The following is a 12,860-nucleotide window of genomic DNA, read 5'->3' as shown; positions in this document are numbered from 1 at the left end:
ACCCACTCCAGCATTCTTGCCTGGAGAATCCCAGGGACGGAGGAGCCTGGTGGGCTACCGTCTGTGGGGTCACACAGAGTCGGACACGACTGAAGTGACTTAGCAGCAGCAGCAGACATTTTTTTATGCGTGTGTATTTGTGTGTGTGTAAATGTATGTACATACATAATACATGTGTAGGTAGATGTCTAAATTGTATTTATCCGGTTCTTTTTTTTCTTTCACTGCATGTCCTGGCGATATTTTAAAAAATTAATTAATAAACAATTTTTAGAGCAATTTTAGGTTTACAGCAAAACTGAACAGAAAGTATACAGAGTTTCTATATACCTCCTCCCCACAACACACATGACTTCCCCACTTACAAAATCCTGCATCAAAGTGGTATATTTGGAACAATTGAAGAATCTTTGACATGTAAGTATCACCTAGAGACCATAGTTTACATTAGGATTCACTTTTGGTGTTGTATATTCTGTGTTTGAAGAAGTGTCTAATGATGTGTATAGACAATTACAGTATCATATAAAATAGTTTTTCTGCCCTAAAAATCCTCTATGTTCTGCCTACTCATTCTCTCCCTCTAACCGCCCAGCCCCTGGCAACCACTTCTTACTGTTTCCACAATTTTGCCTTTTCCAGAACACTATCTGGTTGGAATCTTGTGGTATTTAGCTTTTTCAGATTGTCTTCTTTTACTTGACATTTAGTTTTCCTTGATATCATTTAATGGCTTGATAGCTCATTTCTTTATAGTTCTGAATAATACTCCATTGTCTGTTTGTACTCTGGTTTATTTATCCATTCACTTACTGAAGGATATCTTGGTTGTCTCCAAGTTTTGGCAGTTATAAATAAAGCTGCTATAATATCTGTGGGCAAGATTTTGTGTGAGAATAAGTTTTCGTTTCATTTGGGTGTATACCAAGGAGCACAATTACTGGATCTTATGAGTATGTTTGGTTTTGTAAAAAAAAAAAAAAAAAAACAACTACCAAACCATCTTCCAAATTAGCTGCATTCCCACCAGCAGTAAATGAGAGTACCTGTCCTTACCAGCATTTAGTGTTGTCAGTGTTTTGGATTTTGGTAATTCAAATCACTGCAGATGGTGACTGCAGCCATGAAATTAAAAGACACCTACTCCTTGGAAGGAAAGTTATGACCAACCTAGATAGCATATTGAAAAGCAGAGACATTACTTTGCCAACAAAGGTCTGTCTAGTCAAGGCTATGGTTTTTCCTGTGGTCATGTATGGATGTGAGAGTTGGACTGTGAAGAAAGCTGAGCATCGAAGAATTGATGCTTTTGAAGTGTGGTGTTGGAGAAGACTCTTGAGAGTCCCTTGGACTGCAAGGAGATCCAACCAGTCCATTCTGAAGGAGATCAGCCCTGGGATTTCTTTGGAAGGAATGATGCTAAAGCTGAAACTCCAGTACTTTGGCCACCTCATGCGAAGAGTTGACTCATTGGAAAAGACTCTGATACTGGGAGGGATTGGGGGCAGGAGGAGAAGGGGACGACAGAGGATGAGATGGCTGGATGGCATCACTGACTCAATGGACGTGAGTCTGAGAGAACTCTGGGAGTTGGTGATGGACAGGGAGGCCTGGCGTGCCGCGATTCATGGGGTCACAAAGAGTTGGACACGACTGAGCGACTGAACTGAACTGAACTGAATAACATACAAAATTATATTTGTCATGTTGTGCATTACATCTCTAGTACTTTTAAATGGAAGTTTATATCTTTTGACTGTCTTCATCTAATTTCTTCTCTCCTCACCCCTTGCCTCTGGTAAGCACAAATCTGATCTCTTTTCTTCGAGTTTGTTTTTGACATGTAATTGACTGACAACTTTTGTTCCTGTTTTACAACACAGTATAAGCGATATCATGTGATATTTGTCTTTGTCTGGTTTACTTCACTTCATATGATATTCTCTAGGTCCATCTATTTTGCTGCAGATGGTATTATTTCATTCCTTTTTTTTTTTTTTTTACAGCTGAGGAGTATTCCATTGTATATGTACCACATCTTTATCATTTATCTGTCAGTGGACATTTAGGTTGCTTCCATGTCTTCAGTTCAGTTCAGTTCAGTGTCTTGGCTATTGTAAATAGTGTTGCAGTGAACATTGAACATCAGGTTGCATTTTGAATTGCGGTTTTGTCTGGATATATGTCCATGAGTGAGATTGCAGGATCATATGGTAGTTTTGTCTTCAGTAAGTAGTGTTGAGAAAACTGGACAGCTGTTGTAAAAGAATGAAATTAGAACATTCTCTTAACACCACACACAAAAATAAATTAAAAAATGGATTAAAGACCTAAATGTGAGACTGGACACTATAAAGCTCCTAGAGGAAAACAGAACACTCTTTGAAATTAATCACAGCACTTTCTTTTTGGATATGTCTTATAGAGTGATGGAGGTGAAAAAAAAATAAATGGAATCTAATTAAACTTAAGAGCTTTTGCACAGTGATGGAAACCATAAACAAACAAAAAGACAATGCACAGAGTGAGAGAAAATATTTCCAAATGACGTGACTGACAAAGGATTAACCTCTAAAATATGCAAAGCAGCTCATACAATTCAATATCAAAAACCCAAATACCACCACCAAAAAATGGGCAGAAGATCTAAATAGGCATTTCTCGAAAGAAGACATACAGATGGCCGATAGGCACATGAAAAGTGCTCAACATCGCTAATTATTAGAGAAATGCAATCAAAACTACAGTCAAGTATCACCCCACACTGGTCAGAATGGCCGTCATCCAAAAGTTTAAAAATAGTAAATTCTGGAGAGGGTGTAGACAGAAGGGAACTTGCCTACATTGTTGGTGGGAGTGTAAATTGGTATAGCCACTATGGAGAACAGTATAGTGGTTCCTTACATTCTCTTAAACATTTTTGATTTAGAAGATTCATGGTTAGTGGCTTTTTAAAGCTAAACTTTTAAAATTCTAAACATTACATATATTCTCTGTATAAGATTTGGAAAATCTGGGCAATAGTGATATAAAAATAATCAGTCACAGTTTGTTAGGGAAACTGTTGTCAGCATTTTGGTATATTTTTTTTTTAAACTTCCTCTCTTCCCCCTCAGATCCCAACCAGTAAGTATTATATGATACATAAAGTTTTAGGTTTTGTGTATTGTTTCTCCATTTTCACAGACTCTTCAGGGGCATTTAAAATGGATATATAGCCCATCATATAGATTCACTATGTATAATTCACACATTTTATAAACTTTACTCCTACTTTTCCAAATTTTGTTAAATACACTTTTGGGAGGAAATTTTTTTCCTTTATTCTCGTTGTCAATTAAAGAATTCTAAATATAACAGGTAAAATACTGCTACTTTTCATTATCAGTTTGTGATTCCCTTAAACATTTTGAGGACCAATTGTGTGTCAGGCACAATTTAAGGACACTTAAAAAGTTTACTGGCTAGTGTAAGAGAATGTAAGAAACAAATGATTATAACGTGTGTGATGAGTACTGTGCTAGAGGAAGGCATAGGACCCTAAGGGACTAAAAACAGGGACTTCTGTATTGGTTTGAGGTTGGGACAAGGGTAGAAAATTTACTGATCTTACCGCAGGAGGAGAAACTTTTTTTTCTTTTTTTAAAAAAAATTAATGTATTTATTTTAATTGAGGATAATTACTTTACTCTATTGTAATGATTTTTTGCCATACATAAGCATGAATTGGCCATAGGTGTACATGTATCCCCCTATCCTGAACCCTTGCTCCCAGCGCCCTCGCCGCACCATGCCTCTAGGTTGTCCTAGAGCACTGGCTTCGGGTGCCCTGCTTCATGCATCAAACTCACACTGGTCATCTGTTTTATATATGGTAATGTATATGTTTCAATACTATTCTCTCAAATCTTCCCACCCTTTCCTTCTCCCACTGAGTCCAAAAGTGTTCTTTACGTCTGTGTCTCCTTTGCTGCCCTGCATGTAGGATCGTTGGTACCGTCTTTCTAAATTCCATACATATGTGTTAATATACAGTATTTGTCTTTCTCTTTCTGACTTACTTCACTCTTATGGACCCTGGGTTCATCCACCTCATTAGAACTGACTCAAATGCATTCTTTTTTTTTATAGCTGAGTAATATTTTATTGTGTAGATGTACCAAAACTTCCTTATCCATTCATCTGCTGATGGACTTCCAGGTTGTTTCCATCTCCTAGCTATTGTAAATAGTGCTGCAGTGAACATTGGGGTACATGTGTCTCTTTCAATTCTGGTTTCCTTGGGGAATATGCCCAGCAGTGGGATTGCTGGGTTGTATGGCAATTTTATTCCCAGTTTTTTAAGGAATCTGAGGAGGAGAAACTTAAACGTACTCATGATATAAGGCTGTCAAAAAGTGAGGGTAAGCCGAAAGGCATTCTAGATGGAGGGAGTGGCACATGCAAAGGCAAGGAGGTATTAGCATGTCAAGTTTAGGAAGCTTTAATATTAATATTAAAAATGGCTTCTGTCTATGGTGCATGTGAGGGAGTGGCAAGAGAGAAAGCTGAGTAAGTGGGCAGATGTAATTTCATGAAGGGCTTTGAATATCATCCTTAAGGCTGGGGTGTCATCATGAATGAGGCAGAATCGTTGAGAAACATGTTTATAGCTCTGACTCTTCCATTTGTACATCAGCAATTCTCAACAGCTCTAGCCCAAACCTCACCTTTGAGTTCCAGATCTATATATCCAACTGCCTTGATGGCCTCTTTAGAATGTCTAGAAAGTAAACTCCATGAAAGCAAGAATTTTACTCCTTTTGTCCTAAGCTGTATCTGCATTTCTTAGAACAGTGCCTGGCAATAAGTTACCCCGAGTGATTCAATTCAAAAGGGAACGATTCCTTACTATAGCTCAGAGGCGTCTCGAGCTCCACATAAATCCAGGTCATGATCTTATCCCTCTAATCTGCCCTTCTCCTGATGTTGCTTGTTTAAGGGATTGGCACCATCTATTTAATTTCACAAGGTAGAAACCTGAGTGTATCTTTGACATATTTCTCTTTTTCACCTTTCACATTCATTTTATCACCAAGACCAAATGCATTTTTGACACATTTCTTCATGTGCTCATTTGTCTCCATCTCCACTGCTCTAGTCCAGGCTACCATCTTTCTCCTCACCCAATACAATAATAGTAAACTCTCACCCTTTACTTTTGTCCCTTTTCAATCTGTTTTCTCTGTGTTGGAGTGTTAAAAAAATCACACAAACCCACAGAATCGGATTCTGATATTCCTGTTTGCATCCGTTGCTCTTTGCATAAAGAACAAAATTCTTAACACAGGATGTAGGGCCCTGTGTGCTCTGGCCCATGTCTAACCCAATAACCACACACATGTCACTTTTTTGGACTCTGCTCCTTAGTCACATTGACTTTTTAAATTCTTCTAGTGGACCATGCTTTCTTCTGCCACAATTATAATGTTTAATTAGTTACTTCTAATACATATTATAAAATGGAATATCTATTGTTAGAGAAGCAAATGTACCAATCCCATTGAGTTGATATTTATAATTCTGAAAGGATAATGTTCTGTGTGGCATTCCTTTTCTTTTATAATTTTTTTTTTTTGGTTGTACTGGATCTTCATTGCTGCATGCAGGTTTTCTCTAGTTGTGGAGAGTGGGGGCTACTCTTTTTTGCAGTATGTGGACTTCTCACTGTGGTGACTTCTCTCGTTGTGGAGCATGGGCTCTAGGGTCTGCAGGCTTTAGTAACTGTGGCATGTGAACTCAGTGAATGCAGCTCCTGAGCTCCAGAGCACAGTAGTGCTTTAGCACAGTATGCCAAGTAGTTGTGGCATACGGGCTTGGTTGCTCCTTGGTATGTGGGATCTTCCCGGACCAGGGATCAAACCTGTGTCTCCTGCTTTGGCAGGCAGATTCTTTACCACTGAGTACTAGGGAAGCCCCTGCATTCTTTTCTTGAAAACTGTCTGTGAATTATTACAAATAAACTGGAGTATTTTCAGTAATAATTTGTTCCTCTTTCAGATTACATATAACATATCTCAATTTTCCATCAAGTCATTTAAAAAACAAATGCCTATAAGCTACAGTTATTCTTGTTTTAGAGTAAGAAAGCATTGTCTGTTGTAAATTTAAGCCTTTCTATTTTTTTTAAAAAATGTGGCTGTAAGAAGGATATATAGGAAATACAGGAAATGCCTTAATTAAAAAGAAATGATTAGGCTTTATATGAAAGCAGTGACTTAATACCAGAGAAAGCAATAGCAAGCCACTCCAGTACTCTTGCCTGGAAAATCCCATGGAAGGAGAAGCCTGATAGGCTGCAGTCCATGGGATTGCTAAGCGTTGGACATGACTGAGCGACTTCACTTTCACCTTTCACTTTCATGCCTTGGAGAAGGAAATGGCAACCCACTCCAGTGTTCTTGCCTGGAGAATCCCAGGGACGGGGGAGCCTGGTGGGCTGCCGTCTATGGGGTCGCACAGAGTTGGACACGACTGAAGTGACTTAGCAGCAGCAGCAGCAGCAGTGACAATACAAGTGGAAGTCTCCATTATGAATATAGTTATCATTTCTTATGATTTCAGATCACTGTGTCTAATTACAAAAGAAACAAATCTTGGATAGTCTCACCAAAAATGAGTTGTATTACTGTTACTGTTTTTAATTGTGTGTATCTGTGGGGAGTTATTGTTTGGATTCGTGTGATAACTTTTTAAAACATTCATTTATTATTATTTATTTTGGCTTTGCCTGGTCTTAGTTGTGGCATGCAGATCACAGATCTTCATTGTGGCATGCAAACTGTTGTTTGTGGCATGTGGAATCTAGTTCCCCGACTAGGGGTTGCACCTGGGCCCCATGCATTGGGAGCACAGAGTCTTAGTCACTGGACCCCCAGGGAAGTCTCTTGTGTGATAATTTTTATTGTTGTGTATTTGGTATTAAATATATTTTGTAATTTAAAAATGTATAGAGTGTATTATATTTTATTCTGTAAAATGAAAAATTTGCTCATTTCCAGTTCAAATTGTGTTTAATCGCTTAAGTAACTTTAGCAGGTATTATACCATAGAATATATACTCATTACTTATTTTTCTTTAACTTTTTCTTTACGTCAGAGCAAAAGACTAAACTTACAGAAGAATGCAATCAAGTGATGGCTTTTTCTTTAGAATCTGAATATGGAGGCCACAGGAACAGATGATGTCGATAAGCTGAAAACTAAATTTATATCTGCTTGGAACAACATGAAATATAGTAAGTATCATGATTTGAAAATTATATAATCCAAAGAAATATATGAAGATATGTATTATCTCCCTTATTCAGTCAGTAACAATTCCTGAGGTTTTCCTTGAATGAAATATTTCTGTAAGGAATAAAATATAATATATTCTCTATATATGTCAGTTACAAAGTATATAAGAATACTTCCTAAGGAAAGAGCCAAGTGTCCTCATAAATATTGCTTAGAAACTCAGGCATATCATGTGGTCCTTTAAAAAGGAAAATGCCAAAGCAGATATAATTTATTCAGGTAATGGATACTACCTCAGTTTTTCAGACGCAGTTTCAGGCAGCCTCATGTCTGAACCAGGAACCAAGCAAAATAGATGTTGAACACACAAAGCAGACCATTTAAAGTTCATACTCTGATACATAACTTTCTTCTAGGAGCACACTCAGACACTTAATTATAACTTAGTTATTCTTGGTTTGCATACAAATCTGGTAAGGATCATATGGTTGTTTTGAAGCATACTTCAGACTGGAAACAAACTGTGAATGAAGAATCTTTCAAAGGTGGAGAAATACTCAGAGAATTATTGTCAACAGGAAGAAGTTCATATCCATAAAATAGGAATGGAAAAATTTAATAAAACCCATAGGCAGTGCAAACTCAAGTAAAACACAGTTGGCTGTTGGCTCCTGATTCACTGGAAATCATGGCCAGCTAGCTATTTAGACAGTTAAAACTTGGTAATAACTTAACATTAATAGCTTAACATTGCATTTTGAAGATTATAGGCATTAATTTTTTGAAAATTTGAGATAAATCATTTGCTACTAAAATTCACCCTTTCAAAATGTATAATTCAGTGGCCTTTTAGTATATTCACAGAAATGTACAACCATCGTGACTAACTCCAGAACATTTTTATCACACCTCAAAGTTGCCCTGTACCCATTAGCAGTATAAGAATACTCCCTATTCTTCACCGTCTCTCTCCAATCCCTGACAGCCACCATGCTACTTTATGCCTCTGTCAGTTCAGTTCGGTTCAGTCGCTCAGTCGTGTCCAACTCTTTGCGACCCCATGAATCGCAGCGTACCAGGCCTCCCTGTCCATCACCATCTCCCGTCCGTCACCATCTCCCAGAGTTCACTCAAACTCAGGTCCATCGAGTCGGTGATGCCATCCGGCCATCTCGTCCTCTGTCATCCCCTTTTCCTCCTGCCCCCAATTCCTCCCAGCATCAGAGTTTTTTTCCAGTGAGTCAACTCTTTGCATGAGGTGGCCAAAGTACTGGAGTTTCTATAGATTTGCCTATTCTGGACTTTTCATATAAATGCTATCATGTAACTTGTGGTCTTTTGTTTTTGACTCCTTTCACTTAGCACAGTGTTTTCAAAGTTCATCCATGTTGTTGCATGTATGTATCAATACCTCATTCTCTTACATGGTTGAGTACTATTTCACTGTATGGATATATGCCATTTTCTTTACTCATTAGTTGATGGACATTTGGGTTATTTCTACTTCTTGGCTATATGAATAGTACTGCTGTGAATATTGTGCACAAGTTTTTGTGTAAACTTAGTGTCAGTTCTCTTGGGTATATACCTAGGAGTAAAATTACTGGATCATATATTAACTCTAAGTTTAACCTTTTAAGGAACTACCAAACTGTTTGGACCATTATACATTTCTACAGCAATGTTGGAAGGTTTAAATTTCTCCATATCCTCAGCAGTACTTGTTAATGTCCATCTTTTTAATTAGATCCCTTTTAGTGAATGTGAAATATCTCACTGTAAGTTTGATTTGCATTTCCCTGATGACTATATGAAGGTAAGTGTCTTGTCATGTGTTCATTAGCCATTTGTATGTATTCTTTGAAGATATGTCCATTTAATTTTTTACACATCTTAAGATTGGGTTGTCTTTTTATTATCGGGTTCTAAGTGTTCTTTATATATTCTAGATGAAAATCCCTCAGCAAAAATATGATTTGCAGATATTCTTTCTCATTCTTCAATTGTCTTTTCACTTTCTTAATAAATGTCCACTGAAGCATAAAACTTTGATTTTGATGAGGTCCACTTTGCCTATTTTTTTCTTTGTTGCTTATGCTTTTGAAGCTGTATTTAAGAAATGTTGATTAAATCAAGATCATGAAGATTTACACCTATTTTTAAAGATATTTTTTCTTTTTAGCTCTTCTATTTAGGTCCTTGATCCATTTTAAGTTAATTTTTGTGTGTGATGTGAGAAGTTCCACTTCATTCTTTGTATGTGGCTTTCTAGTTGTCACAGCACCATTTGTTTAAAAGAATATTCTTTTCCCATTGAATGGTCTTGCCACCCTTATCTAGAATCAGTTGACCATAGATGTAAAGAGTTTATTTCTGGACACTCAATTCTATTCCATTAATCAGTATGTTTGTTCTTATGCCAATACAACATTCTCTTGATTAGTTTAGCTGTTTGTGAAATCTGAAACTGGAATGTATGGTTCCTTCAATTTTGTTCTTCTTTTCCAAGGTTGTTTTAACTGTTTTGGATCTCATGCATTTTCCCTATGAATTTTTGATCATCTTATCAATTCTGCAAGAAATTCAGCTAGGATTTTTATATAGATTTTAGTGAATCTGTAGATCAGAGTATTGACATATTAACAGAATATTTCCATATTAAGTTTTCCAATTCATAGACATGGGATGTCTTTACACTTATTTAGATTTTTAATTTCTTGCCATGACATTTTGTAGTTTTCTGTGTGTAAGTCTTACACTTCTTTTGTTAAAGTTATTCCTGTTTTATTCTTTTCAATGCTATTTTATTTTTAATTTTTTTCCAATTTTTGGCCACACCTTGCAGCATGTGGGATCTTAGTTCCCTGAACAGGGATTGAATCCTCGCCCCTTGCTTTGGAAAGCAGAGTCATAACCACTGGACCACTGGAGAAGTCTTTCAGTGCTATTTTAAAGTGAATTGTCTTCTTAATTTCTTTTTATATTCTTTGTTAGTATGCTGCTGCTGCTGCTAAGTCGCTTCAGTCGTGTCCGACTCTGTGCAACCCCGTAGACGGCAGCCCACCAGGCTCCCCCGTCCCTGGGATTCTCCAGCAAGAACACTGGAGTGGGTTGTCGTTTCCTTCTCCAATGCATGAAAGTGAAAAGTGAAAGTGAAGTCGCTCAGTTGTGTCCGACTCTTCGCTACCCCATGGACTGCAGCCCACCAGGCTCCTCCATCCATGGGATTTTCCAGGCAAGAGTACTGGAGTGGGGTGCCAGAATCCCTAATCTCCGAAGAACAGAATGTTCAGGGTAACTACATGTTACCCTGAAGAAGGGTACCCTCCAGAAGGTACCTTCTGTAGAAGGGACATGGCAACTCACCCCAGTATTCTTGCTTGGGAAATGCCATGGACAGAGGACCCTGGCAGGCTACAGTCCATGGGGTCTCAAAGAGTTGGACACCACTTAGTGACTGAGCAGTCACGTGTTCTAGATAGTTTTGAGTTATAGAATAGTATTTTACTGCTAAGTCACTTTAGTCGTGTCCGACTCTGTGTGACCCCATAGACGGCAGCCCACAAGGCTCCCCCGTCCCTGGGATTCTCCAGGCAAGAACACTGGAGTGGGTTGCCATTTCCTTCTCCAATGCATGAAAGTGAAAAGTGAAAGTCAAGTCACTCAGTCGTATCCGACTCTTGGCGACCCCATGGACTGCAGCCTACCAGGCTTCTCTGTCCATAGGATTTTCCAGGCAAGAGTACTGGAGTGGGGTGCCATTGCCTTCTCTGATAGAATAGTATTTTAGTTTGATTTTATTGATGAAAATTATTCTAAAATGTTTAATATGTATTCCTGGCTTAGAGTTTGTATTGTATGGGTGGTTTGTGTGCATGCTAAGTCACTTCAGTCATGTTCAACTCTGTGATCCTCTGGACTATAGCCCACCAGCCTTCTCTGTCTGTGGGATTCTCCAGGCAAGAATACTGGAGTGGGTTGCCATGCTGTCCTCCAGGGGATCTTCCTGACCCAGGGATTGAACCTGTGTCTTGTAGGTCTCCTGCACTGGCATGTGGGTTCTTTACCATGTGTGGTTTAAGAAGTACTAAAACATTTTTTTGAATTTATTTGGTTTTAATTGAAGGATAATTGCTTTACTGTATTATGTTGGTTTCTGCCATACACCACCATGAATCAGCCATAGGTGTCCCTTCCTTCTTGAACCTCTCTCCTACCTCCCTTCCCATCTCATCCCTCTAGGTTGTCACAGAGCACCTGCTTGAGCTCCCCAAGTCATACAGCAAATTCCCACTGGCTATCTGTTTCATGTATGGTAGTGTATGTGTTTCCATGCTACTCTCTCCATTCATCCCACCCTCTTCATTCCCACGCTGTGACTATTAGTCTGTTTTCTATGTCTGTGTCTCCTTTGCTGCCCTAGATCTAATAGGTTCATTGGTACCATCTTTCTAGATACTGTATATATGTGTTAATATATGATATTTGTTTTTCTCTTTCTGACTTCCACCTGATTAGAACTGACTCACATGTATTCCTTTTTATGGCCGAGTAATATTCCATTGTATATATGTACCATAGCTTCTTTGTCCATGCATCTGTCATTGAAAAGGGCTTTCCTGGTGGTTCAGACAGTAAAGTGTCTGCCTGTAATGAGGGAGACCCAGGTTTGATCCCTGGGTCAGGAAGATCCCCTGGAGAAGGAAATGGCAACCCACTCCAGTACTCTTGCCTAGAAAATCCCATAGATGGAGGAGCCTGGTAGGCTACAGTCCACGGGGTCGCAAAGAGTCAGATATGACTGAGTGACTTCGCTTTACTTCGCTTCTGTCAGGGGATATCTAGGTTGCTTCCATGTCCTAGCTATTGTAAATAGTACTGCAATGAACATGTGTAGATGGGGTTCAGTTCAGTTCAGTTCAGTTGCCCAGCTGTGTCCAACTCTTTGCGACTCCAAATTGCAGCACGCCAGGCCTCCCTGTCCATCACCAACTCCTGGAGTTCACTCAAACTCATGTCCATCGAGTTGGTGATGCCATCCAGCCATCTCATCCTCTGTCGTCCCCTTCTCGTGCTCCCAATCCCTCCCAGCATCAGAGTCTTTTCCAATGAGTCAACTCTTTGCATGAGGTGGCCAAAGTACTGGAGTTTCAGCTTTAGCGTCAGTCCTTCCAATGAACACCCAGACTAATCTCCTTTAGAATGGACTGGTTGGATCTCCTTGCAGTCCAAGGGACTCTCAAGAGTCTTCTCCAACACCACACTTCAAAAGCATCAATTCTTCGATGCTCAGCTTTCTTCACAGTCCAACTCTCACATCCATACATGACCACTGAGAAAATCATAGCCTTGACTAGACGGACCTTTGTTGGCAAAGTAATGTCTCTGCTTTTTAATATGCTATCTAGGGTGGTCATAACTTTCCTTCTAAGGAGTAAGCGTCTTAATTTCATGGCTGCAGTCACCATCTACAGTGATTTTGGAGCCCCCCAAAATAAAGTCTGACACTGTTTCTACTGTTTCCCTATCTATTTCCAATGAAGTGATGGGACCAGATGCCATGATCTTAGTTTTCTGAATGT

General features: G+C 38.8%; 1 protein-coding gene across 2 annotated transcripts in view; it reads left to right on the top strand.

The window, feature by feature from the left end:
- Positions 1-12,860, top strand: part of ATG4C (autophagy related 4C, cysteine peptidase) — a 97,705-nt gene that overhangs the window by 15,370 nt on the left and 69,475 nt on the right. For both annotated transcript variants that reach the window (XM_010833903.1, XM_010833902.1), the window contains exon 2: positions 7,139-7,277. In XM_010833903.1, the coding sequence (XP_010832205.1) occupies positions 7,202-7,277 (76 nt within the window). In that variant the 5' untranslated portion in view covers positions 7,139-7,201. The remainder of the gene's footprint in view (positions 1-7,138; positions 7,278-12,860) is intronic.

This window comes from Bison bison, unplaced genomic scaffold (assembly GCF_000754665.1).
Source record: "Bison bison bison isolate TAMUID 2011002044 unplaced genomic scaffold, Bison_UMD1.0 scf7180017863957, whole genome shotgun sequence".
In the NCBI taxonomy this organism is placed as follows: domain Eukaryota; kingdom Metazoa; phylum Chordata; class Mammalia; order Artiodactyla; family Bovidae; genus Bison; species Bison bison.
Note: the sequence above shows the minus strand (reverse complement) of the source record. Positions and strands in the feature narration are given on the sequence as shown.